This window comes from Xyrauchen texanus, chromosome 1, assembly GCF_025860055.1.
Source record: "Xyrauchen texanus isolate HMW12.3.18 chromosome 1, RBS_HiC_50CHRs, whole genome shotgun sequence".
Lineage (NCBI taxonomy): Eukaryota > Metazoa > Chordata > Actinopteri > Cypriniformes > Catostomidae > Xyrauchen > Xyrauchen texanus.
The window spans coordinates 45141484-45168657 of record NC_068276.1 but is presented as its reverse complement, the minus strand read 5'-3'; the positions used below and the strand labels follow the sequence as shown (position 1 = coordinate 45168657).

General features: G+C 38.9%; 1 protein-coding gene and 1 pseudogene across 2 annotated transcripts; both read right to left on the bottom strand.

Moving 5' to 3' along the window:
- Positions 1-706: 706 nt before the first annotated feature.
- LOC127661707 (solute carrier family 25 member 44-like) lies at positions 707-6577 on the bottom strand. 2 transcript variants are annotated; one of them, XM_052152668.1, is made up of 4 exons: positions 6467-6577; positions 2479-3132; positions 2112-2239; positions 707-1873 (listed from the first exon to the last, which is right to left on the bottom strand). In XM_052152668.1, the coding sequence occupies exons 2-4, from the start codon at positions 3095-3097 to the stop codon at positions 1682-1684; spliced, it is 939 nt and encodes a 312-aa protein (XP_052008628.1). In that variant the 5' UTR covers positions 3098-3132; positions 6467-6577; the 3' UTR covers positions 707-1681. The 2 variants fall into 2 exon arrangements, with proteins under 2 accessions (XP_052008628.1, XP_052008541.1); XM_052152581.1 differs by having other exon boundaries at positions 6211-6552.
- Positions 6578-12851: 6274 nt separating this feature from the next.
- LOC127645443 (ornithine decarboxylase antizyme 2-like) lies at positions 12852-16714 on the bottom strand (annotated as a pseudogene).
- Positions 16715-27174: the final 10460 nt, after the last annotated feature.

Below are 27174 nucleotides of genomic sequence, written 5' to 3'. Positions count from 1 at the left end.
CCTGCCCATAGCTTAATTTCAAGCAGCGCTAACCCTTAGATGAATGTAGCAACAGGGAAACAAGTGTCTCATATTTGACACCAGGCTTTACAGAAGCACTGTTCTGGCACTAACCATTAAATCAGTAAAGAAAGAATCTCTATATTGACCAAAGGAGAAAAAAAAAAGAAAAAAGATAAAACACTTTAGGGGGCACTTTAGTTTTGTCCTGAAACTGAACTAATGAATATTCCCTTCCCAGACAATCTGAGCAAATCTTTTGGTCAAGTGATTAATTTTTAGGGTTCTGCAATAATGTTGAAAACTTCAGTTCATCCATTGCATTTGAATATTGATGTCAGCAAGAAGGAAATCTAAACTCTTGCAGTTGTCAAAGAGCATCATTTGAATGAATCAGAATTAAAAGCATTTTGCTTTAAAATTTTTGCCATAAGGACTTAATTAGGTGAATTTTACTGTGTACATGCAGTCAAGGCATGTGATAAATTCCTCACAAAGTTCAAAATACTATGTGTGTGTGTATATATATATATATATATATATATATATATATATATATATATATATATATGTATATGATCAACACTTATACAACACATGTCCAACCGTATTTCTGAAATTTTATAAAAAAAAAAAATAAATAAAAAAAAAATAGTTATTTTATGATTTCTATTGATTGGCTCTCTGGTATGGTATGTGCCCTGAAGTTGCAAATTAGTCCTGATGAGGCTAAAATGAAACAGCAGGAAAACAATCTGTAACAAAATAAAATAAATAAAACCCAGTTATGCCACAAAAACACCAGCAGCTCCAAAATATATAATAATTGACATTTCTATGGGATTCTAATTGAGTGGGATGTCACATGTATGGTTAAATTAAAATAGACTAGAGCAGACCATTTCAGTTTGGTTTCTTATATGCTCTCCAAATACACAGCGCTACCTGGCAACTATTTGTAAGCGTCTGCTCCCTAGTGGTGACAGATATAATAGCACAGTGCCTAATCCACATGGGCTGAATGATGTGTATTTGATGAAGTAACTGGATTATGTTCCTGTTATTACTTACACAACTGCATCATATGTTCGGCTAATAACTTAAAATGAAACTGAAGGACACACACACACACTTTATATAACCTGAAGTTTTCATTCTTCACCTCCAGCAACAGATACACATTTTTTCCTTGAATATCCGCAAACTTTGGCAACTTCAAACATCCCACAAAAAAAACAAGGACAAAATGCACATGAGGAGATAGTTACAGTACATACACCTTAAAAGTATTAAATTTTTTCAGTAATAGTACAATGTGGGGACAGCTTGATACAGTGAGTTCCTTAAATTAAATACATTAAAATAAATAATCTGTATCTACTTTTGAAAATGAGCAGTGACAAAACAGACATTTAAAATACTACTTATAGAATGATTTATAAATTAGTGACAAAATACTCTCCTTTTCAAAAACATTAAATCTGTTAGATCTCATACTTCTTAAAAATCATTCAGAAAAATGAATGTGCCTCTTACAATAGTTCTTGCAAACCTGAGCAGTGTTTTCCATTAAAATGCAATAACAAAGAGCTCACTAGCTGCTATGTTACAGTCAGCTAAAACTATTTCCATAAAAATACAAAATGAAATCTGCCAAGTCACACTGAAGCATTTTTTTTTTTTACCAGTGTCGGGAGTCAACCAGCTCTGGCCGTAGGCTGACTTTTTTGAGAGTTTCATAACCAACCACCATGACTATTGCTGTGGGTGTTGAAGATATGATGCGAGCAGAGAGGCCTTTGGTCATCCCCCAGAATCCTTCCTCTCTAATCAATACGTTAAATGTTTCCAAGACTGATCTCCTGCCCTCCACCTGTTTGCAAACAGTTAGATATTTAGAAGTTATTTTCTCTGTGGTTTAAGAAAGAAAAAAAAAAACTGTAAAAATATAACAATGTATTTGTCTGTTTACAATTTGACATGACATCAATTTTGATAGTTATCAGTGTCTTGTTATACATGTAAACACATTCAGTGACACATTTCTATATCTACTACACATATCAGTCTATTGTTTGACTTTAGTGTTACCGTTACTGCGTGGGAATCACCTGAACTCTTGCCCTGACGACATCCATGGGGTTGGTGACGGTGGAGGCAGTGGCAGCTGCTAGAGGTCCAGCCATGGCCTGCAGCAGTAGATGAGGGCAGTCACTTGGAGCCATCTTGGACAACTGTTCTGTGGAGCCAAACAGAATGCATTAATTTCAATGGATTGAAAATCAACTCCGCATTCTGATTGTGTAAATTCTCATTTTGGGGATAAATGTATATTACACGTTGTTCGACAAGTGTCATTCAAAAACATGCAACACCTGAAGCCATTACAGTGAGCAAAAAAATTGCACAGGTCATAATTTGCTTTAATCCATTAATAGATGGTTTATAAACTCTGTCGGTGCATTAACCATCTCTTACCTGCATAAAAGTGGTAAAATGGCCACCAGACTGCACTGTTGGGGATGTATGTCAAGAGAGACGCCACATATCCTCGGTAAAATCCATGAATACCATCTGCAGCAAATATCTGTGCAATAATGTCTCTCGTCTGCCCAAAATATAATGGATGCTTTGCTCCTGAAACTGTTTTGAAGCGGGTCAGATGCTCCCCTTGCCCCTGCATCATGAGCTGCTGGGATATTACATCTATAGGAACAGTAATGCTCTGGGCCACCAGTGACGCTGACCCTCCTGCCACTAATGACTTCAGTGTATTGTCTTTGGAATAGTTGGAGACATACTTCCTCACCAGCTCGTAAGTGGTGATGTACGCCTGCCCTGATACGAGCGTGAAAGTGTTCACCATGAAGCCCCTGTAAAGTCCTCTCAAACCTTCAGCTCTGAGTATCTTCTGGAAGGCATCATAGGTCCCAGTGTACAGCGACTTTCCCTTCTGAACCTGCAGCCTGGTGCGGATGAGTGAGGAAGGGTAAACTGTGGCACGGATGGCCATGGTCATGAATACTCCAAATGAGTAGAACTTGCGTTTGTCCAAGTCCTCCCATTCTATGATTTGAATGTTCCGCTTCTGCTGCATGCTTCCTGCCTTTAGAGCCCGGCATCAGACCCACACTTATTGGAAAATAACAGTTTGAGGGTTAACAAGCATATTAAGCATTCATAAGTAAAATTAGCATACATGTAAAATGTGATTAGGATGTACTGCAACAATTGCAAGAAACTAGAGGTAGACCGTTATATCAGATTTACAGATTTTACAGAAACAATCTATTCTGATAGTTGATGTTGACTATTATTATTTTTTTTATCCTTCCGTGTTCTTCTGGTGCTGGCACTGTCTACAGTTAGACTGGTTTGGTTCAGCAGTATAACAGCGGCCTTTAGAGGTGAAATTAAAACAATCATGTAGGGATATTCTGAATCTAAATCACTGACCATATTCATCCCTGTTTTTATTCTCACTTCAATGTATATTTTTTTTTTTTTTTTAGATAATCAAGTGTTCTTAAAGCAAATGCAAAGAAAAATTGACTATATGGAAGCGTTCCCTGTCCGCACATACATTGGGTCTCCAACTTCATATCTTGTAAATAATAATAAACCTTATTAATCATTAAAGGGATAGTTCACCCCAAAATTAAAAATCTCTCATTATTTACTCACCCTCATTATATTACAGATGTGTATTACTTTCTTTCTTCACCAGAACACATTTGAAAAAAATATCTTAGCTCAGTAGGACCTTAAATTGCAAGTGAATGGTGATACGACATTTGAAGCTCCAAAAATCAGACCGTCAGCATAAACATCATCCACACGACTCCAGCGGTTACGTTAATGTCTTCTAAAGTGCTCAGATTAATTTTGGTGCAAAAAATCTCAAGATTTAATAACTTTTTTTTTTTTTAACACTTTCAGTCAGCCGTGGCATACGCGTGGCACGTGAGAACTAACTGAAGCAGTTGTGACACATAGAAGAGCAGTATTGTTTACAAGTGAATAGGAGGAATGCTGTACAGAAGTTTAATTGGTTTTGATCTGCATTTATCTGTTTCTTTACTCACAATGATGCAAAGGTGCGCTTATCCTGGATGTCTCAACTGAGAAGAGAACATAAGATCGTTTTTATCATGGCATGATCTCCGCACCCTCATGAAGCTTACCGGAAGTGTTTGATTATGGTTAAAATGTACTTAAATATGTGATTGTATTACTTAAGATATCAATCAAACCACTTGTGTCGTATGGATGACGTTTATGCTGATTGTCTGTTATTTGTGGAGCTTTAAAAGAGAAATCTCAATTCACTTACATTTTAAGGTCCTACTGAGCCAAAATATTTTTCTTCAAATGTGTTCTATAAACTATAAGCTATAAACACCAGGCTGGGATATCACAAGGGTGAGTAAATAATTTTAATTTTTAGGTGAATTATAGATATGCATTACACACACACACACACACACACACACACCTATCTACAAAAAGCTTAATTTGGAAATATTTAATTATAGAGTATTGTAATAGACTAAAAATATTATTTTTTTTATAGCTAAAGATTCAGTTATCAGCTTTTTCCACCACCCAAGTTATCAATATCAGCAAAATCCACTATTGGTCAACTTCAACCAGACGCAGCAATTTCTTATCTATGCCACTGGAAAAATTTAAAATAAAATAAATACTTAATCATTCAGATTCTGACATTTCACATTCAGGTCCTTATGTGTAGCAATATTAAAATATTAATATTTTAGCTAAAACATTTTCTTTAAATACTAAGAATCTCTGAATAAACACTGTAGAGCAGCCAGTAAAGTACATACAGTGCATCCGGAAAGTTTACACAGCACTTCGCTTTTTCCACATTTTGTTGTGTTACAGCCTTTTTCCAAAATGGATTAAATTCATTATTTTCCTAAAAATTCTACAAACAATACCCCATAATGACAACGTGAAAGAAGTTTGTTTGACATCTTTGCAAATGTATATAAAAAATACAAAATATTTTATTTATTTTTTTAAATACAAAAATCATATGTACATAAGTATTCACAGCCTTTGCTCAATACTTTGTTGAAGCACCTCTGGCACCAATTACAGCCTCAAGTCTTTTTGAGTATGATGCTATAAGCTTGGCACACCCATTTTTGGGCAGTTTCTCCTGCTCTTCTTTGCAGGACCTCTCAAGCTCCATCAGGTTGGATGGGGAGCATCGGTGCACAGACATTTTTAGATCTCTCCAGAGATGTTCAAGTCTAGGTTCTGGCTGAGCCACTCAAGGACATTCACAGAGTTGTCCCATAGCCACTCTTTTGTTATCTTGGCTGTGTGCTTAGGGTCGTTGTCCTGTTGGTAGATGAACCTTCGCCCCAGTCTGGGGTCCAGGGCGCTCTGGAGCAGGTTTTCATCAAGGATGTCTCTGTATATTGCTGCATTCAGCTTTTCCTCAATCCTGACTAGTCTCCCAGTTCCTGCCGCTGAAAAAAAATCCCCACAGCATGATGCTGCCACCACCATGAGCGGAGCCTGGTTTCCTGTCCTCATTGGCCACTGTGCTCAATTTTTCTGTACCCTTCCCCAGATCTGTGCCTCGATACAATCCTGTATCAGAAGTCTACAGACAATTCCTTGGACTTCATGGCTTGGTTTGTGCTCTGACATGCGATGTTAACTGTGTGACCTTATATAGACAGGTGTGTGCCTTTCCAAATCATGTCCAATCAACTGACTTTACCAAAGATGGACACTAATCAAGTTGTAGAAACATCTCAAGGATGATCAGTGGAAACAGGATGCATCTGAGCTCAATTTGGAGTGTCATGGCAAAGGCTGTGAAAACGTATGTATATGTGATTTTATTTAGTTTATTATTTTAATAAATTTGCAAAGATTTCAAACAAACTTCTTTCACGTTGTCCTTATGGGGTATTGTTTGTAGAATTTTTAGGAAAATAATGAATTTAATCCATTTTGGAATAAGGCAGTACAAAACAAAATGTGGAAAAAGTGAAGTGCTGTGAATACTTTCAAGATGCACTGTATCGTGATCTACAAACAACTATGATAAAAGCTGCAGTGTTTGCTTCAATGATAGCTAAACGGTATATATCAAGTATGATAATTCATCATAACGTCAGACGGTTGCTAGTGTTCATTAGCTTTCTGTCTGTATATGACTGAGCTTACCTCAACTGGGTTTCTTCAGCTCTCACAGCTGGTGTTAAACCATATCTCTCTCACGTCATGTCAAGATAATCAATGTCAAGAGTGACGATTCATCGAGCTTCGACTGCTTTGTAAAAGCATACGGTTGTAGTGTAATAGTCTACTCGGTGTAATAGCATGATATTCTGTGGGCTAGTTAGCAATGGACAGGACTTCTGGTTAGTATTCACGAATTATCAGTCCGAATATGTTTCAAAGGGACCAAACGGCGCCTTACCGTGCAGCAAAGATGTTTCAGTAACGTGGCATATTTATGTTGCCATTGGTTTGTTCAACATAGGTGGAAAGTAGCATTAGCTACAACTGTTCACTGGGGTAGTGAACATGGTAGTGATGTTCATAGATATCTATGGTGATGTTGGTGATGACGCGACTTCACGCTGCCGAACCGACCAATCACATCCCACTGATATGACATGCCGTTTCAGGTTAAAGTTCATTATCCGAAGTGTCAGATATATCACGCTTCACAAGTTATTCGTTTGTTTCGGCTAAAAGTTCAAACACAAAATTCAGTTTCTGTCTGTAGACGTTGGCCGACTCTCATGTCGTTAAACAACACTTTTTTCTTGCATGGAACGCAAAATAAGATGTTTAACTGAATGTCCAGTCTGCTCTTTATACAACGTAAGTAAATGGTCAAAAAACGAACATAAAAATACTATAATAGTAATCTGTGCACTATATTTAAAGTATTTTACACATACTATTTTGTGTGTGTGTGTGTGTGTGTGTGAGCGTGTATTTATCACTTTGTGGGGACCAAATGTCCCCATAAGGATAGTAAAACCCGAAATTTTTGACCTTGTGGGGACATTTTGTCGGTCCCCATGAGGAAAACAGCTTATAAATCGTACTAAATTATGTTTTTTGAAAATGTAAAAATGCAGAAAGTTTTCTGTGAGGGTTAGGTTTAGGGGTAGGGTTAGGTTTAGGGGATAGAATATAAAGTTTGTACAGTATAAAAACCATTATGTCTATGGAAAGTCCCCATAAAACATGGAAACACAACTGTGTGTGTGTGTGTGTGCGTGTGTGTGTGTGCGTGTGTGTGTGCGTGTGTGTGTGTGTGTGTCAAATCTCATTTATGCTCCACAAGACAAGTGCACAGGGAAGTGTAATTGAGCTTAAAATCATGATCATAGGGACTGCAATTGCAAAATGTACAGTGAAATAGGAATTCAATTTGTTCTTACCCAATACCGATTATATAATTTCAGAAGTCTTGTGGATTATGTTTATGATGCCTTTATGTGCTTTTTGGAGATTCAAATTTATTGTCACCGTTCACTAGCATTATATGGATTTACAGAGCTGATATATTCTTCTGCTGAAGAATGAAAGTCATACACATCTGGGATGGCATGAGGGTGAGTAAATTATGAGAGAATTTACATTTTTGGATGCACTAGTCCTTTACAATTGGACATGTCGTGAGACATGAATGCTTGGTTTGCTCTCCTTCTCGATATGGAGTTTTATAAATAAGGTTTGGGAGGAGCAAGGTAATATAATCCGACCAATCACATCTCTAAATTAAGATGTCCGTCGAAATCGATTTGTTTCCTTCTGACGATGAATTATATCGCTACAGACTCACCACAACAGCATGTTGAACCCAGGATCATCTCCGCTTCTCCCAACATTGTTCCTCAACCTCCAGGGGCGAACCGAGGCCGCCAAGCTTCACGCTCTGAGACCTCTTCTCCCAGGCACCGCCATCTGATAATTTTTTTCTCCTTCTCCCTCAAGAGCTTCATATTTCTCTTCATCTCATTCTTTTCCATGTCAGATCACCATTCCATCCCCAGCATAGCTAAATGGACCATCAACGGATTAAGACACACTCTCGCAGCCGCAGATATCACGTGCCCTAGGCGTGCAAACAAAGCCCAGCTCTTTGATCTGCTCGTCACCTTTAAATGCCGCGATTTACCCATTCATCCAACCCCTTCTTCACCCACTAAATGCTCAAATTCAGCAGACCTGAACCAAATATATACGGAAATCCCCGGAATCCTTCCATAGCCATCCAGCTCCAGCAGTAACATGTGTCCCAAGGTAAACACGGAAGTTTGCGCAGAGCCTCTAGTCACGCAGCATGCTTCACAATCTCTTCCCCCGCCAAAATGCCTCCGCCTCCCTCTCCAAGCTTCCACTGCAAATTTCCACCAAATAATGGATTTCTCTACAATATCTACTCCCTTCAAGCAGCAAGCCAACCATCTGTCCTCAGAATTTTCCACTGCTCATAGAGGCAATCACCCTCGTCCCTCAACATCAGCTCTTCCAAATGCCTCTCCATACACAAACTATTACTCTCGTCAACATCCTTCCCTCTACTTCCTATCCATGGGCCACAGGAGAAGATTCCTACATGAGGCTGCCGCCTCTGGAGAGCCACACTCCAGACCCATTCTCCTCTTCACTTTATCCCCATCCTATCCATCTTTCTAACCCCCCTACTCCAGAACCATTGCTTGTGAGAGGCTGCCTCAGCAAGCAAATCCAGTCCTGAATCCTTTTCTGGCTTTCCCCGACTTCCCAGATCGCTTGCCCACATTTACATTTCAAACAGCCATACCCCTCGCCATTCCTTCAAAGGCTGCCATTTCAGAACCTCTGTCAGCCACCAAACACCTATGCTCCCAAATAATAGCAGGTGCAGACATTTACCTTTCTACTTTACTTTCATCAATCCCTCGTGACAACACTGTCAGAACCATAGACTGCAGCGAGTTCTCAGTTAATCTCTGAACTATCTCTAAACTACGGCAGCAGTCACTACTTCACGTACCATAATCTATTTTCAGCTAAATGTGCAGCCAGAGTAGCGCAGTGAAACCAATGTCAGTACTGGGGAGTGCTAGATTTAGATTTACATAATAGAGTGTTCCTGGGATACAGGAGTATTTCATGCACCATCTGCAGGGCAACCACTCAACAAACCACGTCTTGCCCTTCAATTACACCCCCTCAGCCCACCACCACTGCTTACAAACCCACTAACTGCATTCCTCAACCCAGCAGCATCCTGTCAAATCCTTCTATCAAAGACTACCGAGGCAGATCAGTGAGTTATTCAGCAGGCAAGTAAATACGCAATAATTTAAACTATTTTGGATGCTACAAATCACTATGCCGCTTTCTGCACATCTGTAACTTCTTTGGAGGAGCTCATGCTTGCTCCATTTGCCCTGTCAAAAAATCGTCAATATATTATTATTATTTTTTTAAAACAGTACTCCTGTCATTATTCCCACATTAGCCAAAGAACTGGCTAACTATCCAGATGAGTCTTTCACTCAATTTTTATTGTATGGTTTAAAGCACGGTTTCAACCCTGGGCTAGAGAGTTTGCCAACCTAAAACCTCATCTGCCACAGTTCACAATCAGCCCTCGCTGAACACCAAGTATTCGATAGCCTCCTCAGTAAAGAAGTTAAATCAGATTTCATGATAGGCCCCTTAGTAAATCCTCCCTTTTCATATCAATCCTATCGGAGAAGCTACTCACCTAAAATCCATCCTGCTCAGTTCCAGCATCTCAGATAAACAAGCCATTCATTTCACATTGGCGCTGCAAGCATAGTAGCCCACAAAGGCCTGCCCAAATACAATTACTGGGCCTCTGGTCATCCAATGCATATCTTGGCTACATCCTCACCAACTATCTCCATATCAGGAAAGCACATCAAACCCTAATTAGCTAAACATTCACATTCATTCAGGGACAGGGGGTCCACCCCAGCCAGTCCAGAAGCTTCCATCTCACAATGCAGAATAGGCCCGCCTTAAGCACTCAAGGGCTCTCTCATTCAAATCGCAGTTGGGGTTCTCCTGCTCAAATACAGTGCGAGTTAACTCATGTTTATTTGTATCCTGAGCTCCCCCGTTCAAAGTGCAGCGAGGACTCCCCCATTTGAATGCCCTGAGGGCCCCCCATTGTCAGGAGGAGAGGCTGAGGTCATTCCAAGTACCTAGGATTCACACCTACACACCTACACTCAGGGCGATCTGCCCTAGCGGCTAGGATTCATGCCTCCACTCGGATGGGTCAGAGAACCCCAGCAAAATCCATCAAGGGCTGTCCCATTCAAACTGCAGCGAGGGTTCTACTGTTCTGAACGCTGAGTGAGCTATTCACATTTATTTGTATCGTGGGCTGTCCCGTTCGAAGCTCGGAGGACTCTCCCGGTCGAGATCCCCCGTTTGATCGCAGGTTGGGCTCGACTGCTCGAGCAGCTGCAGTGCCTCGTCCCTCTGGGTTTGCCCGTTCACTGCATGGACCCATCCGTCGAACACACCAAGCCTGGAGGGAGACTTAATGTCGGTCCGGGCGGCTGTAATTCATGCCTTCATCTGGGGCAACCCTGCCCTAATGCAGTGGCGGCCCCCGTGTTTGGGAATAACAATCCCTCCAGAACTCATTTTCATGTGGCCTGAACTGCCACTGTCTCTTCAGTGCTTCTGCATATTTTTAATCTCCATCTCTACCTATTCTACACCAGTTTCCTATCCCCTGAGTGGACCGTAGTGCGAGGCTACCGCCACTAGCGGCCCCCGCTCATTCTATCATACTTTGGCACCTCTGCCCACCTTTCACAGGGCTCAGCATGCACCTCCCCTCCCTCAAATTAATTTAATAATTTCACGCTCTTTTTCGAGGGTGGAAAAAGCACCGTTAAATACAAGGCTCCATAGACAACAGCTTGCTGTCCTGTTTTCTGGCATCTTTTGGGGGGTATTTGTGCTCTGGTCAAGCCTCAAGCCATTCACCAGGACACGTTTTACACTATGTTATCAAAATCCACAAAAGGAGGTAGATCCTTTTCATATTTGACTCCCAAACTGTGGAATAGTCTCCCTAACATTGTTCAGGATGCAGACACACTCACTCAGTTTAAGTTTAGACTAAAGACATACACCTAATTTATCCATCAACATCAACAATTAGGCTGCTTTAGTTAGGTTTGCCAGAACCAGAAACATCCATCATGATCTATCAATCTGCATAAAATTTTATGGCATCTACGCTAATATTATTCTATTTGTTTCCATGTCTCATCCTCAGGATTTATATCACCAGAGCCTGCCAGATCTAGCTCCATTCCTGTTTTGTTTTGGACTCCACTGCTACGTGTCACTAAGAGTTGACGGCAAACCACAGCTGGTGCTAGCCAGACATCACTTCAGTTTTTTTACTTAAAAGGAAGAACCGATTCCAATTCCAACTGTAAGACATTGGATACTTCATATACAACTGCCTGAACTTTGGACTTAGTATGGACCCCACCAAACCTCACCGAAATGCCCTGCAGGTTGAACTGCAATGAACCTCATTGTTTATCTCTGCCTGCATCACCTTTGTGTATTTATGGACTACACTCTTGAAATGGAATACATAGACTACATAGACATAATTTAATTGCCAACAAAAGCCTTAATCAGCCAACTATCAAAGGACAATGCATCTATGTGAACATATGCAGTAAATCCAGGATGGACTTAGTCGTTAATCTTAAAATTCATGAAAAAATATTTTATTTTATAGCACCGGTCCTTAACTCTTAATTTACAAATTTAAAACCATGACTTGCACTGCTCACAAATAACTAATTTTGGCATTAAAATCATGTTGTTTAGCCAGAGGTGAACTGGCCCCCAAAGTGAGCCTGGTTTCTCCCAAGATTATTTTTCTCCATTAACCAACATCTTACGGAGTTTTGTGTTCCTTGCCACAGTCATTTTCAGCTTGCTCACAGGGGTTTTAAATACAATTATTTAATTTCCATACACATTTTACATTCATATTTAATCAAAATACACAATGATCACTATAAGACATTATAGATAGTAGTTTCATTTTTATTTATTTTTTGTGAATGCATAATTATCTGTAAAGCTGCTTTGAAACAATGCATGTTGTGAAACATTTGTGCTATACAAATAAAAATGACTTGACTATCCTCTAAAATAATTTAATCTGACCAATTATTCATGCTGCGGTCAAGCCTCGAACCCTTCGCTCAGGACAGCGAGCCACAAACATTTTATACTATCCTCTAAGCAGGATTACAATTACTTGAAACTACTGAACCTTATTTGGTAGATCACGCTGATCATGATTTAAATGGACAAAAAGAAAGATTTCTCCAAGATCTTATATATTGCAGCTCTTGTCTACCTTTTCTACCTAATTAAAAAACATTTTTTTTTATCAAGGCCACATTGTCATCACTTTGCAAAATCTAACCGTCAATGTATTCTACTTTATATTGTAAACGTTTGTCTTCATTTGTTACTTATAAGTGTCTACTTGATTTTCAGGATCAAGTGGCTTTTCTTGGGAGAACTTATATTTTGCTATTGCAAATATAAATGGGTTTAAGGCCTCAAGGTACACTGATTGTTTTTGATACGATCTTCATTTCCACAACGTGGTCCTAAAATAAGTTATAGTATTAATAATTAATGTTGATATATAACCAAAACACTTCAGAATTTCAGATATACTGTAGCTATACTAGACATAAAAGCTCCTATTCAGTTTAATTGTAACAATGAGGCAGAAAGAGTTTGGTTTGGATCCATGTGCAGTTTTATTATACATTGTGAAAAGACAAAGCGGTGACAGCAAAACCAGTTCGTGGAGACAGCTTAGATATGCCAGGAGATAATACGAGTGGGCTCAATATTAGAGTTTGAAAGGCAAATCCACATTGTTAAACAGGCAGGGTCCGGTACACAGAAAATCAGTCCAAGTATAAATCCAACCTGGCTGGCAGGTGTTACATTATTATAGTGAATAGACCCACAAATGATGTACCATAACAGTGATTTCTAATCAAAGGAATTCACAGGGAGTAATCAAGGCTGTAGGGGTACTAAATATGAAAAAGGTTGGGAAGAGTAAATTGTGCCTATTTCTATTGATGCGCACGTGTATTTTTAATTATTGCATTTGGTTTTGTTTTTTTTAATGATAGGCCTTGTCAATAAATTAATCTAAAAGTGCAATAATAGTTAACATTACAGACAAAAAAGGCAAATAAACAAATACAATTAAAAACAAAACACATGCAGATCTAACTCTAATGCACAGAGTGCTGGGCAAAAGGTGTTTTTTCTGACACAGAATTTAAATTTAATTTTTTTTAATGTGACTAGGCCACTTTTTATGTCACATGCATGTTATTTGACCCCATTTTGAGTAATTTCAGTATCTTTTAGAAAACAAATTTGATGCATGACAGAAGTCCAATAGACAAAAGCCTACTGTTTCGATATGATCACAGTTAAAAAATAAATACACGTATGCAACTAACATTTTTAAATGGCAACGCCCATCTCCTCATCATAAACCCACAATATTAATTATAAATTAGTTTAAGACCGTCAAGTTTGTTCAACTACTGAGTAGCTGTATCCTGAATGCCTCCTGGAATGTTATTTTAGCACGATAAAGACACTGTATTTTGGGTTTTGCTTTTAGAACACTTTGCAGCAATCTATAGAATTCTACAGTCTGGCTTTGCCGTCATTCTTCTGATGAGTGCATTTGTTGAATTGTGTACACCATGAGATGTAAATTTCCTGCAATGGATGTTATTAGATGATCTGGTTTCACAAGCTGAAAGCCAAGGCAGAAGAATGTTCTGGTAAGGACAGAAAAAAAAATAAGAAAAAAGCTATTAAAGGTTATTAAAAGAGTTAACAAATGGCAACTTCTCAAATACAAAAAGCAAGATGTTTTAAAATGCGCTTTGGAGAAATTCCATTAGGATAATGTCTAAAAAGGTCTATAAGATTATGCTATATATCTTACTATCTCATTAAGCATGCCTTTTTGTCATATAGAGTGTTCATCCTGAACTTACATGCATCTGGCCTGCTCTTCATGAACCACAAAAATACATGATTGATCTTCAGTTTCTCTTCTGCAATCTCCAAAACACTGGTGAGACTTTAGAAGGTGAAAAGTGGGGAATAAATGGAGTAAGCAAAAGAGAAAACAATTAAGCTTCCACCAGTATCTCAATGTATATTAAATGTATGGCTGTGAAGAATTTAACCATGGGACACAGATCAAGATTACAAAAAGTAGTTACGCAAGACTATTTAGGTCATTCTTAGAAAGATCTAAAACATTCATAACTTCTAATAATGTGAAAGAAGTGGGGCTCAGTGATCCACTCACACCGTATTGCCTTCATGCTAAAATAGCTCTTGCTCTAACTTTATATCAGGGACTTTTGTTCCATCAGCATACTATCATATCTTCTGTATTACACCAGTAAATTAATTTTATTATATGTTTAATTTACAGTTGTTTTTGTTAACTTTACTTTTACAATATTTTACATAAAAATAAAAAATGCATAATACATCCAAGTCTTTTAGCAGACACTTTTATCCAAAGCGACTTACAAATGAGGAACACAACAAGCAATTTGTGGTACAAAAGTCAAAAAATATCTTCAGTATCTCACTGCCAAGTTCTCAACGTGGTGTGAATAGTATAGATGCTAGCGCAGAGGAAAGAGGCAATATTTTTTAAAAATTTAGTGTGTTAATTTTACTGAGCTAATTTAGCACGGTGGTGCAGCGGTTAGCACTGTCGCCTCACAGCAAGAAGGTCGTGGGTTCAAACCCTGGTTGCCCCGGCCTTTCTGTGTGGAGTTTGCATGTTCTCCCTGTGTCTGCATGGGTTCTCCTGGGTACTCCGGCTTCCTCCCACCATCCAAAAGACATGCAGGCTAGGTTAATTGGTGTCTCCAAAAAAAATTGCCCTAGATGTGGATGTGAGTGTGAGTGTATGTCTGTCTATGTGTGGCCCTGTGATGGACTGGCGACCTGTCCAGGGTGTCCCCCGCCTTTTGCCCAATGTTAGCTGGGATAGGCTCCAGCCCCCCGCGACCCTGTACACAGGATAAGCGGTTGACGATGGATGGATGGATACTGAGCTAATTTCAGATTAGAATTTTAGCCGTTTGCCTTCAACATAAAGGCCTACAGCCTAAGGGAGAGTCCATAGTAATAGTAAAAGAGTGCAGTTCATAGTAATATCCTATCCTTCTCTGGTGCCCTTGAGAAGTTCTCCATTCATTATACCAACAAAGAGGCTGTGGCCAGAGAGAACTGTCTGCATACTCCATGACAGCTGCTCACTTAGCTGATACTGATAGTGCAGAATGGATACTTTGTTGTCCAGTGAGGTCACCTTTTTTGCAGTTAATTTGCCATCCTGCAGCAAAGATACACCAAAGACTGGCTTGGAATGATCAAATTATTTGTTCTTTTCTACCCACCACACTAACATCCTTGCAGTAAATTAATTAAAGGAATAGTTAAAGAAAAATTAAATTCTCTTTTAAAATGTACAGTGGTCACCAAAAGGTTGATGATAAACACTAGACAATTAAAATTTAGCATCTTGAGGATGCCGGGATTCAGCACCTGGAAACCACATGCAGCATCAAATAATCACCATCTTGAATCATGCACTGTGTTTCAATTAGGCTGGATGTCAAGATTTATAGTAAATAAGGACATGAATTTTGGTCTGCTTCTCACCAAAAGTGATAGTATCACTTAAGAAAACATTGGCTTGCATTGTATAAATACATCATACATCCTTTGTGTTCTGCACAGCAAAGGAAGACAGACGAGTTTGAGATGAAATGAGGGTGAGTAAATAATGTGAGAATTTACATTTTTGAATGAACTATCCCTTTAAAATCATATGCGTCTCATTATCACGTGTAAAAGTGGTTTGTTATAGATTGGACCACTGAAGTCTTGGTTAATAAAATATATTCTTGTATGTGGCTTTGTTAAGTATAGGCACCACCTTTGTGAGGTGGTGGCAGCCTCACCTTGTAAAGGACTACATCTTGTCGCTGATCCGTGCTTGTCTCTTGCCCAGATGTGGTCATCCTTTGAGTTGCATCAGGAGCACCACGGGCCCTGGATCCTGCTGCCTGGCCCAACGGAGCACACAAGCTGAATCCAAAAGTACAGCTCTGTACAGACAGGAGAGCAAAGAGATGCTAAGGACAACAATGAACTTTCAAAGTTAAAATAAGACATAAGATACAGCCTGCGTGAATAAACACTTTTTGTTATTTGCTGCACAGCTTATAGTATTGAATGGTGGTGCAATTGTGCATAATCCAATGATTCTTACAAATATAGACATACAAACATCTATTTCAGCAGCTGAGACCTCGTTCTGCATGTCAAATCTGGATTCTGGAGCTTTTATTTATGTAAAAATATAAATAAATATAATTCCGGTGGGCGAGCATTGCGTAACGTCGCACTGGAGGAGGACGTGCGCAAGGAGCGATTGTGTAACCAGTTGATACCGTGAGGAGCGTGCAGTCAGTGCTGACTCACAAACTTTAATAACACTGAACGGTGCTGCAACCTTAAGCACGCTCTCTCGAATGGCGGTCTTCATCACTTCAGTAGGTAACAGGGGGGATATTTGCTCAGTGTAAAAATCGTTGGAAAAAAAAAAGAAAAACATATTTAGGCCGATAACCATCATTGCTTATATATCATAATAAAACAGTTCCAAATATAATAAATAATTAAATAAATAAACAGACTTCTCTTTAGATCAAATTGTACTTCTTAGGGTAAAACGAGCTAAAGGCACACCTTAAGTAAAACGTGCTTACAAAATTGTGTTTTTACGAGCTTTTACAGAAATAACAAAGGAATTATTATATTTTTTAATTAAAATTAATTCATATGTAGGGTAAAAGGCCCCTTGGGGGTTATAGTGATACCGTGTAAATATAGGGACAATATTTAAAGGGTGAAATTTGTCAACTTAGGCAAATATATTTGAGACAACAATTGTAACAAGTGATAGTGAGAACAAACAGAACCAAGAGCAGAGGAACCGTTCAAAGGATTTATTTACAACAACTACTAGTCTTTAGACATGCAGCGAACTAGAAGGCAACCACACACCCGACACGCGGGCAACCAACAGATACAGGAGACATGTTCAACTAGGCAGAGAGAGTGAGGTTTGTACTCAACATCAAACAGCTATCTATAATCTAAACACATTTCAACTACACTCAAAATTAAACAATCCAGCAAAGGCACCTGAAACATATGAGGGCAAAATAATAATGCCACAGTACCGTCAGACAGAAACCCAACCTAACAAGGTGACAGGATCTTGACAATCAGAGGAACTGCTGGAGATGGTAAGGAAGCTTCCTGAATTGGGCCAGTATCAGGAGATTGGCAGAACAAAGGAGGTGAGCTTGGCGAGCTGCGAAGCTGCAAAGGCACTCAAGGATATGTATGGGAGTATAAGTGAGCAGGAAACCGCGCACCCTGAGGCCACGTTTATTGTGGAGCAATAACAAACTTTAACAAAGCCAATTTCAAATCAATCGCACCAAAATACTTTTAACACATCAGTTGAAACATAAGAGGACGGCTACAAATCCCTCCCCTGCCCACCATTTGGTAAATCGGACCAATCTTCCATTCTGCTTCTGCCCTCTTAAAGGTAGAAACTGAAACAGGAAGCACCCGCCCTCAGAACGATCCAGTGCTGGTCGGACCTATCAGATTCTGTGCTACAAGACTGTTTTGATCACACGGACTGGGAGATGTTCCGGTCTGCCGTAATGTGTTTCATCAGTAAGTGCATAGAGGATGTTGTACCAACCAAAACTATACGGATCTACCTGAACCAGAAACCATGGATTAATAACGATGTTTGTGTGGCACTTAATGCCTGGACCTCCACTTTTAATTCCGGGATCGTGAAGTAGCATAAACAAGCCAGTTATGCCCTCCGCAAAACTATCAGAGCAGCCAAAGGCTAGTACAGGAACAAGATTGAAGGACAGTTCAACACCACTGACTCTAGAAACATGTGGCAGGGAATTCATATCATCACAAACTTCAAAGGGAATAAAAACTCCACCATGAACACCACTGCCTCTCTCCCTGATGAGCTAAATACTTTTTATGCTTGTTTCGAGAGAAATAACACCGCCCTCGTGGAGTGAGCTCTCACGGCCGAAGCTACAAAGGTTAGTTCACTCTCCGCCTCTGTAGCGGATGTGACCCGATCCTTCCGATGGGTGAATATTTGTAAAGCCATTGGTCCAGACGGCATTCTGGGCCATGTCATCAGAGCATGCACAAACCAACTGGCTGGTGTTTTATGGACATTTTAATCTTTTCCTCTCCTTGTCTGTGGTCCCCACATGCTTTAAAATGTGCACCATTGTGCCTGTAGCAAAGCAATTCAAATAACTTTCTTAAATGTCTTACTGTTGCTCTGACCCCATCATCAGCAAATGCTTAGAGAGACTAATTAGAGATTACATCTGCTCTGTGCTGCCTCCCTCACTGGGCTCACTCCAGTTTGCATACCACAACAACCGCTCCACTGATGATGCCATTGCATCTACACAACACATTGCTCTCTCCCACCTGGAAAAAAGGAATACATATATGAGAATTCTGTTTGCAGGCTACAGCTCAGCTTGATGTGAATCTCTGGGCTCTGGGCTTAAACAACTCGCTGTGCAGCTGGATCCTGGACTTCCTGTCAAGTAGACGGCAGTTGGTTAGAATGGACAACAACATCTCCTCATCACTGACCCTCAACACTGGAGCCTCGCAGGGCTGCGTTCTCAGTCCACTCCTCCATTCCCTGTAAACACAAGACTGTGTGGCAACACACAGCTCCAATGCCATCATTAAATTGGCTGATGATACGACGGTGGTAGGTCTGATCACTGACAATGTTGAATCATCCAACAGAGAGGAGGTGCACAGTCTGACATACTGGTGTCAAGAGCACAACCTCTCCCTCAACGGCAGTAAGAACAAGGAGCTTGTAGTGGACTTCAGGAGAAAAGACAGAGAACACAGCCCCATCACCATAAATGGAGTACCGGTGGAGAGCTTCAAGTTCCTCAGTGTCCACGTCACATCCAACTCACATGGTCCGTCCACACTGAGGCCATTGTGAAGAAGGCTCACCAGCACCTCTTCTTCTTGAGATGGCTGAACCTCACACGGTTCTACACCAGCGTTGTAGATAGTATTCTGACTGGCTGCATCACTGGCCGGTACGGCAACAGCACTGCCATCAACCGCAAAGCCCTGCAAAGGGTGGTGCGAACTGCCAGACACATCATTGGAGGTGAGCTTCCCTCACTCCAGGACATATATAACATGCGGTGTGTGAAAAAAGCTCAGAGGATCATCAGAGACTCCAGCCACCCGAGCCATGGGCTGCTCTCACTGCTACCATCAGGCAGGCAGTATCGCAGCATCAGGACCTGCACCAGCCGACTATATGACAGCTTCTTACCCCAAGCAATCAGACTTCTGTACTCTTGATCTTTCACGATCAATATACATCAGCACTCCACATTATTAATCTTATTATCTCACACTGGACTGTAATATTCTCTCTTAACAATACTGGCAACTGACTATCAACCGACAGCCTGAATGTCATTACAGCACAATACATCATACTGTATATTTTATATATACTAATTTTATTGTATACTGTGTATTCTATATTGTATGTATGTGTATTCTATATTGTGTGTATTGTATACTGTACATTGTATTTTATTATTTGAATATTGTGTTGTGTGTAAATATGTATACATTAGATATGTAAATTGTGTTGTGTAAACAGATGTTGTTGTAAATTGGTATATGTCTCATCACTGTCATGACTGCTATGTTACTCGGAACTGCACCTAAAACTTTCACCCACTGTTGCACTTGTGTATATGGTTGTGTGACAATAAAGTGATTTGATTTGATTTATCCCAGCAAGACTGATTGGAGTGAAGAGGGCAGCGAAGAGTGGAGTGGATTCCTCCGCTGGGTGCATACATGGCTGGGTTGATCTTTAACAAGCACTAGTGAGAACAAACAGACCCAAGAGCAGATGACCAGTTCAAAGGATTTATTTACAACAAATAATAGTCTCTGTGCATTGTGGAAGTCAGGAATAGAATCGTCCAATCCTCTATTGAAGTTTATCTGACACGCAGCAAACTGGAAGGCAACTGCACACCTGACACGTGGGCAACCAAAAGATACATGAGACAGGGCCAATTAGACAGAGAGAGTGAGGTTAGTACTCAACATCAAACAGCTATCTATAATGTAAACACATTACAAACTACATCCAACATTAAACAATCCAGCAAAGGACATGACACACAAGGGGATTAATGAAGGCATGAGCAAACAAGGGTCAGGTGCCGCTCGCAGCTGAAAGTTGGCATGATCAGCATGGAAACAATCAGGGTTCCCATGGAATTGCTGATTCCACATTCCAGCAGCACCTGAACCACATGAGGGCAAAAATGTCAACACGCTTGGAACAAAACAAACGGAACAATGATGCCATAGTCCTCATTAGACAAAACCCAACCTGACAAGGTGACAGGATTGTGACATCAGCGGTATCCAACAACCGGACCTGTGTGCTCACACAAAGAACGTACACGAAACACAAGACAGATAGAAGGCAATAATGACAGAAACCCAACCTAACAATGTGACAGTACCATGACAGCAAGATGCTTTTTTGAGAAATAAATGAAGAAAGCATGTATAATAAAGAATGTATATTCAAAACAACCAATTCGGAAAAGGATGCACCTTTACTGTTGGCATTTCATATCTCACGTATTCTATAAACAAATTAATGTCCATTATGACTGAATCAGTTAATGTGAGCCCACTTTGAAAATTCTTCAAAACTAATCTATTGCCCCCACTTAAGAAAAACAAGGGGCTTTAGGCCTGTAACAGGGAGCCTTTTTACCCCAAAATTCTCTCCTTTCACTTATTGAACAGTTAATAAAAGACATAATCACCAATAACAAAACTGAAAATAATAAATATTTGGCTATCGCAAAAAGTTTTGCAGGATTCTCATTAGCTACTCTACATAAATTGAACCCTACCCCTTGCAGGCAATGTGTGCCGGAGAGTTGATAACTTTTAGCATTTGATAGTTAGGTCTAACAAAATTTTATTAATAGTCTTTGGGAAAGGATTTTCAAGAGGACTGCCATAAAAAGAAAGAATTTAGATGTAATTAATGCGATTAAATGTTACATTTTAGTGCATAAAAAGTATCTATGATATGATTAATAATAAATAATGTATGAGCGGAATTTACAACTGCTGTTTGATCGGGCAGTTCGCGTCATGGCTGACACAACAAGCCTACTGGTCACTTCTAAAGCCAGTTAGGCTCAATTTTTTACTATGCTATGATATTAACAGTAGATGGAGCTATCCTAAAATGTCAATCCTCAATCTCAAACTCTTGTAGTCAAGTATTATACTCTCTCTCTCTCTCTCTCTCTCTCTCTCTCTCTCTCTCTCTCTCTCTCTCTCTCTCTCTCTCTCTTTCACTCACAGTGTCATTTGTGTCAGTGCTGATATATTTTAAAAGTATTTTGAAATGATCCCAAATAAAATAATAAATTGGCCAAAAGCTCAATAACCACACTGCACACCTTGAAGGACAGTCGGATCCGCATCTACAGGATGCGAGTATTGATGTGTACGGAAGAGGATTAGGGCCAAGCAATAATAAAAAAATAAAACCATCTCGAGATTAAAGTCATTATAATGCGAGATTAAACTCGTTAAATTTCGAGAAAAAAGTCGAAATACAATCTTGAGAATAAACTCATTAAATATCGAGAATAAAGTCATTATAATGCGAGATTAAACTTAACGAGTTTTTTCTCGAAACACAACGACTTTATTCTCGATATTTAATGAGTTTATTCTCAAGATTGTATTTCGACTTTTTTCTCGAAATTTAACGAGTTTAATCTCGCATTATAATGACTTTAATCTTGATATTTAATGAGTTTATTCTCAAGATTGTATTTCGACTTTTTTCTCGAAATTTAACGAGTTTGATCTCGCATTATAATGACTTTAATCTCGAGATGGCTTTATTTTTTTTTATTATTGCTTGGCCCTAATCCTCTTCCGTAGATGTGTGCTGTGAGATTTCGATTCAACCTCGTTTTTTTTTTTTTTTTTTTTTTTTCCGGTGGTGGAGGATGACGTCTCCACAAGAATGTAAGAACTCCACAAGAATGTGAGAAACAGCATATGTTTGTGTCTTGAAGGTTATGCTTTTTTTCATATCTTGTTTTAATGACCGTAATCTGAAACACACAGTCTTCAAAAAGTGGCAGACTGCTCTGCTTAAAAACAAAATAATAGTTTTGTCCTTATCATGAATGTGTAAATCTCGTGTTTGTTTTGTTTTCGCAACAATTTCACATAAATCAAATACTTGCTTATACAAGTATCTTCCAAATGGAAGTCCTCAAATATGCTGGCTGGGAGGTTTTATTATTTGGAGATGCGTGGGGAGGCAATGAGGGGGAGAGAGGTGTTTGTCTTCTTTGCTTACTGGAGCTATATAGAGTATAGCTTTGGTTTCTCTCAAAAATTTCATGCTAAATCAAATTAACACATTATTTCTGTGATTTTACTGCATATGTCTGCATGAGAACACAACCCTGTCAAATATATCAAAATTATATGTCTTCAGACATGACCTAATACAATAACATTACCCTATTGCTTAGTGTGGCAGTGAGAACGAGGCTCTTGGCAGCACAGGCTGCATGGCTTCCCTCACTGTGCCTCATTAGATAAAGAGGCATGGAGCGGAGGCTGGTCATTTGCAGGGCTGAGTCTAAGGGGAGGGTTGTCTAATCTTCCTCAGTACAAACATGACTCTGGAAGGTTGTGGAATGCCTCTGCTGTGGGGGCGTTGGAGGGTCAGGCTGAGGCCAAGGCAGGTGGTATACATCAGCCTATGGATGACATCGCCTACCCCCACCAGCCTCTAAATATTGGGATATACTGTCATCTGAGGAAGAGGAGCAGGGGGAGAGGATTGAGGGTGTAATAGTCTTGTTTGAAAGGGACAAGTTAAACAAAATTTTGAAAGTGTCTGTATTTATAGCAGGTTTAGTCAAAAGCTGTTCTGTTCTGTTCTTTAGTTTTTTTTGCATAAACTTATTTTAAACTCATCGTGGCATCGGAAAGACCCATAATCTTGGAAACAGAAGTTTTTAAGGAATTCCACTAATAGAATGGAGTTTGTATAGCTCCCACAACATGTTCTTCATAATGATTTAACTTGTGTCAAGTCTGTGGAACAAACATGTTAGAAACAAGCATTCAGTAATTAAGAGGAGAGAGATGGAGTGTGGTTATAAGCATAAACATTTTTTTTAAGAGTTTTTTTAAACCTTATACAAATACTGATGCCATCTTGTTGGATGAGCCAATGATAACCATGTAAATTACCAATAAAATTACCAGGAAGCAAATCAGAGATGACACTTCAAGTTTTCTACAAGTATCAGATATAATTATAAACAGTGGGTAAATAAAAAAAAAAATAGTCCAATACAAATGACTAGTTATTTCTCTAAAATAATCCGATTACTTTTGTTATTAATTCACTGAAAAAAGTAATCATAGTACTAATAAGTTTACTTTTATGTTTACTTTCTAAATCACGTTTTACAGAAAAATGCAACAAATTCCTCCTTCTTCATTGTCACGCGCAAGCTGTACCCTCAGCACCACAAATTTCTCCATTTCAATGAGGCATTAGAGGGTGCACATTGTTCAGCTGCAAACCGACTTGAGTGTAATTCATGTTTTATGTGTTTCTCAAAACTAGTATTATTTTAGAAATATATGTAACCCAAAAAATGGATTTCATAGTAATTAACTTCATTGAAGGTCAGTAAGTGATCTGATTACAATAATTTGTGGAATGCTTTACACTGCTTTTGACTACAAAAGTCATTAGATTACAGTAACTAATTACTTTGTAATCACATTACACACAATACACACGTACTGTAAATACCTGAATGTACCTGTACAATGTATTGATAACTTAGCAAAAGCCATTTAGAAAGTAATCTGTTTTGCCTGTGATCTTTTTGAAGTGTCATATTATAAGAACGATGATTCATCAGATGCATTCCAAAACCTATATTAATATTATTGTTATTATTAATAAAAATAGATTAACACTGCATGAACTGAGCAAGCAGCTGGGCCTCTGAACCATTTGATGTCAATAGGCCTTTTGTTTCTCATTCTCAATCCTTCCACTACACAAACACTGTGTCCACTTCTCTGGGCATAACTGTGTCCCATATTATGTAAACAACAAAGGGTGAGCGAGGTTGTATTTTAAAAACTTTTACCACTCGTAGCTTCCCTCTCTGTGTCTTAGTCAACACAGAGTTTTGTACAAGCACATAGTTTCAGACCTGCACAGGCTATGGAACACTGAGCACATTTCTGATTTTCTGATCTTGCATGTATGGTTACATTTAGGCTACTTTATTTATCATCCCATATGGCCCCATTTTTTTAAAGGGACAGAAAGAGCACAGCACGGAGCGTCTGAATAATGCAAACTGTACCGTCCTTCTAAGTCCAGAGAGAGCATTGTGCAGTTGTGGAAAGAAACAGGGGCTGACAGGCCAATGCAAAAGGGAGGATCATTATGAAATATTCATCTTTCTTAGAAGCTGAAATGTTAGTAGATGTGATGGACAGCTGCACAGTGTCCAGACCCACACGCACCGGTGTAAAGCACTTCCTGCATTTAAGTTTGGAATGCACTGCCTTTTCTAGTGACTCCAAGTGATTGTCCTCACCGTCTACTAAAACATTCCTTTAAATGAGAAAGATGGATGCTGGGAGGATGTTGAGGCTAGGATATCTGAGTAGTATCAAGAATACGGACAGACTTTTTTTTAACACAGTGACATAATTGAAATATTAAATCATCATTTTCAAAGAGTATAAAGGCAACACCACAACATGTTTTCTGAAACATATGTGATCATTTTCCAATTACTTTTTCCTATTGAGAAGGTAAATCTTAACATACGCACTGGCCCATTTAATCTCCATCATGCACGCCCTCTTATCCAGGCCTTAACAGCCCCATGCATCACTGAATCACTCCCTGACTTCTGTTTAATATTTGATGAGATCAGTTCCTCTTGACTGGTTTCTGGAGTTCTACTTTTCAGGCTGTACTGTGAGAGAGGTTTAAAATTGGCAAATTAAGTTCTGCTTGCACCATCAGAACAGTGAGTCTCTAAAGCTGTTTGCCATTGATGCTACATAATAATAAACCTAAAAACCATTTGATATGTTTTCCTAAACTAGCTCATAGTTATCCTCTAAAATGAAGATGCAATACCCTATTGCCTAAACAACTTAGTTCTTTGGAATGTGTTTCTGTACTCAAGAAACAACAATAGACTGAACTGAACACTGATCATACACAAACGAGGTGTGCATAGGACGTAAAACATAAAATCACACAATAAAGAGTCTTTAAAACAATATGTGGAACAGCAAGTTTTTTAAGTTACTCAAAAATGTTACACTAAACGTTGCTAACTACTTCTCTAAAACATTGTAATTAGAATACTTTACTAATTAATTACTTCATTGATAAAGTAAACACATTACTAATTACTTTTGCATTACTTTCTAAAACACTTTTTTAAATTAACATTTACATTTATTCATTTAGCAGATGCGTTTATCCAAAGCGACTTACAAAAGAGAAAAATATAAGTGAATCATATTAAGGAGACAGTGGTACGAAAAGTGCCATACTCCAAAGTTTCACTAGCATCAGAATAGTATTCACAACAGATTAAAGTGCAATTTAAAAAAAACAACAAATTGTGACTGTTAAGTGCTCATGGAAAAGATGTGTTTTAAGTCATTTTTTGAAGACAGAGAGTGAGTCAGCTCCACGGATGGAGTTGGGAAGGTCATTCCACCAACATGGTATGATGAAACTGAAAGTGTTTTGGTGCCTCTTTGTGTTGGTATGACAAGGCGACGTTCCTTAGCTGACCACAGGCTTCTGGTGGGCATGTAGTTCATTAATTGGGTTTCAGAAAGGTTTTTGTATTTTCCCTAAATAAAATTCAAATAATGTCTGTATTTATTCTTTGTTCATTGTCATTCACAAGTCATTCACTCACCACCACTACACGTTTCTCCTTTACAATGACTTGCTATGGGGCACACACCCTTAAGTTGTTACAGAAACACAACCAGACTTATATATGAACATAATTCATGTTTTTAATTTATTGTACATAAATAATATTATTTTGGAAATAAGTGTAACCAATTAATGAACTTAAAGGTAATTATGTGAAAGTCAAATCTGATAGCTACACGCTATGCATAATTTCCTTTCATTTAAACTGAATGATCTCAATTCAGGACACTCTGGGCTGTCAGTAAAATATGTTTTATTATAAGAACTTTTTAATGCACTGAATCATATGACAAAACAACATGGCACTGATCTCAGTTAAGTTTGCCTTTGGGAGAAACGCTAGCAAAACTACATCTGGTATGAAACCTAATGACATTTTTACATCAAAACCTATTTGAGTCAAAAGACTAGAGTCTCTGATATCATCTGATATGCCATTTAAATGGGAAATTTGAGGGATTTATTGCAAAACGGCAGGCTGTAAAACACAATGACCACTAACGTGGCAATTTTTCCCTTATAAATCTTATATTCACTATACATTATAACATCAAGAATCAATGGGTTTATCCAAAAGCTTGCTTTCAGAGGCTTTATATTGAGTTAGGATGAAAGCAAGGTGCATTTTGAACTGTTCTGAGACCATTGCAGACAGACAGCACACTGGAGTTTAAGTCATTCCCTTCAGAGGGATCAAGGGAGCATCCTATACTTTTCTATGAAGCCAAGTGCATTCACTCCAAACATTTGATTCAAAAGTAATTTGATTACAGTAAATTACA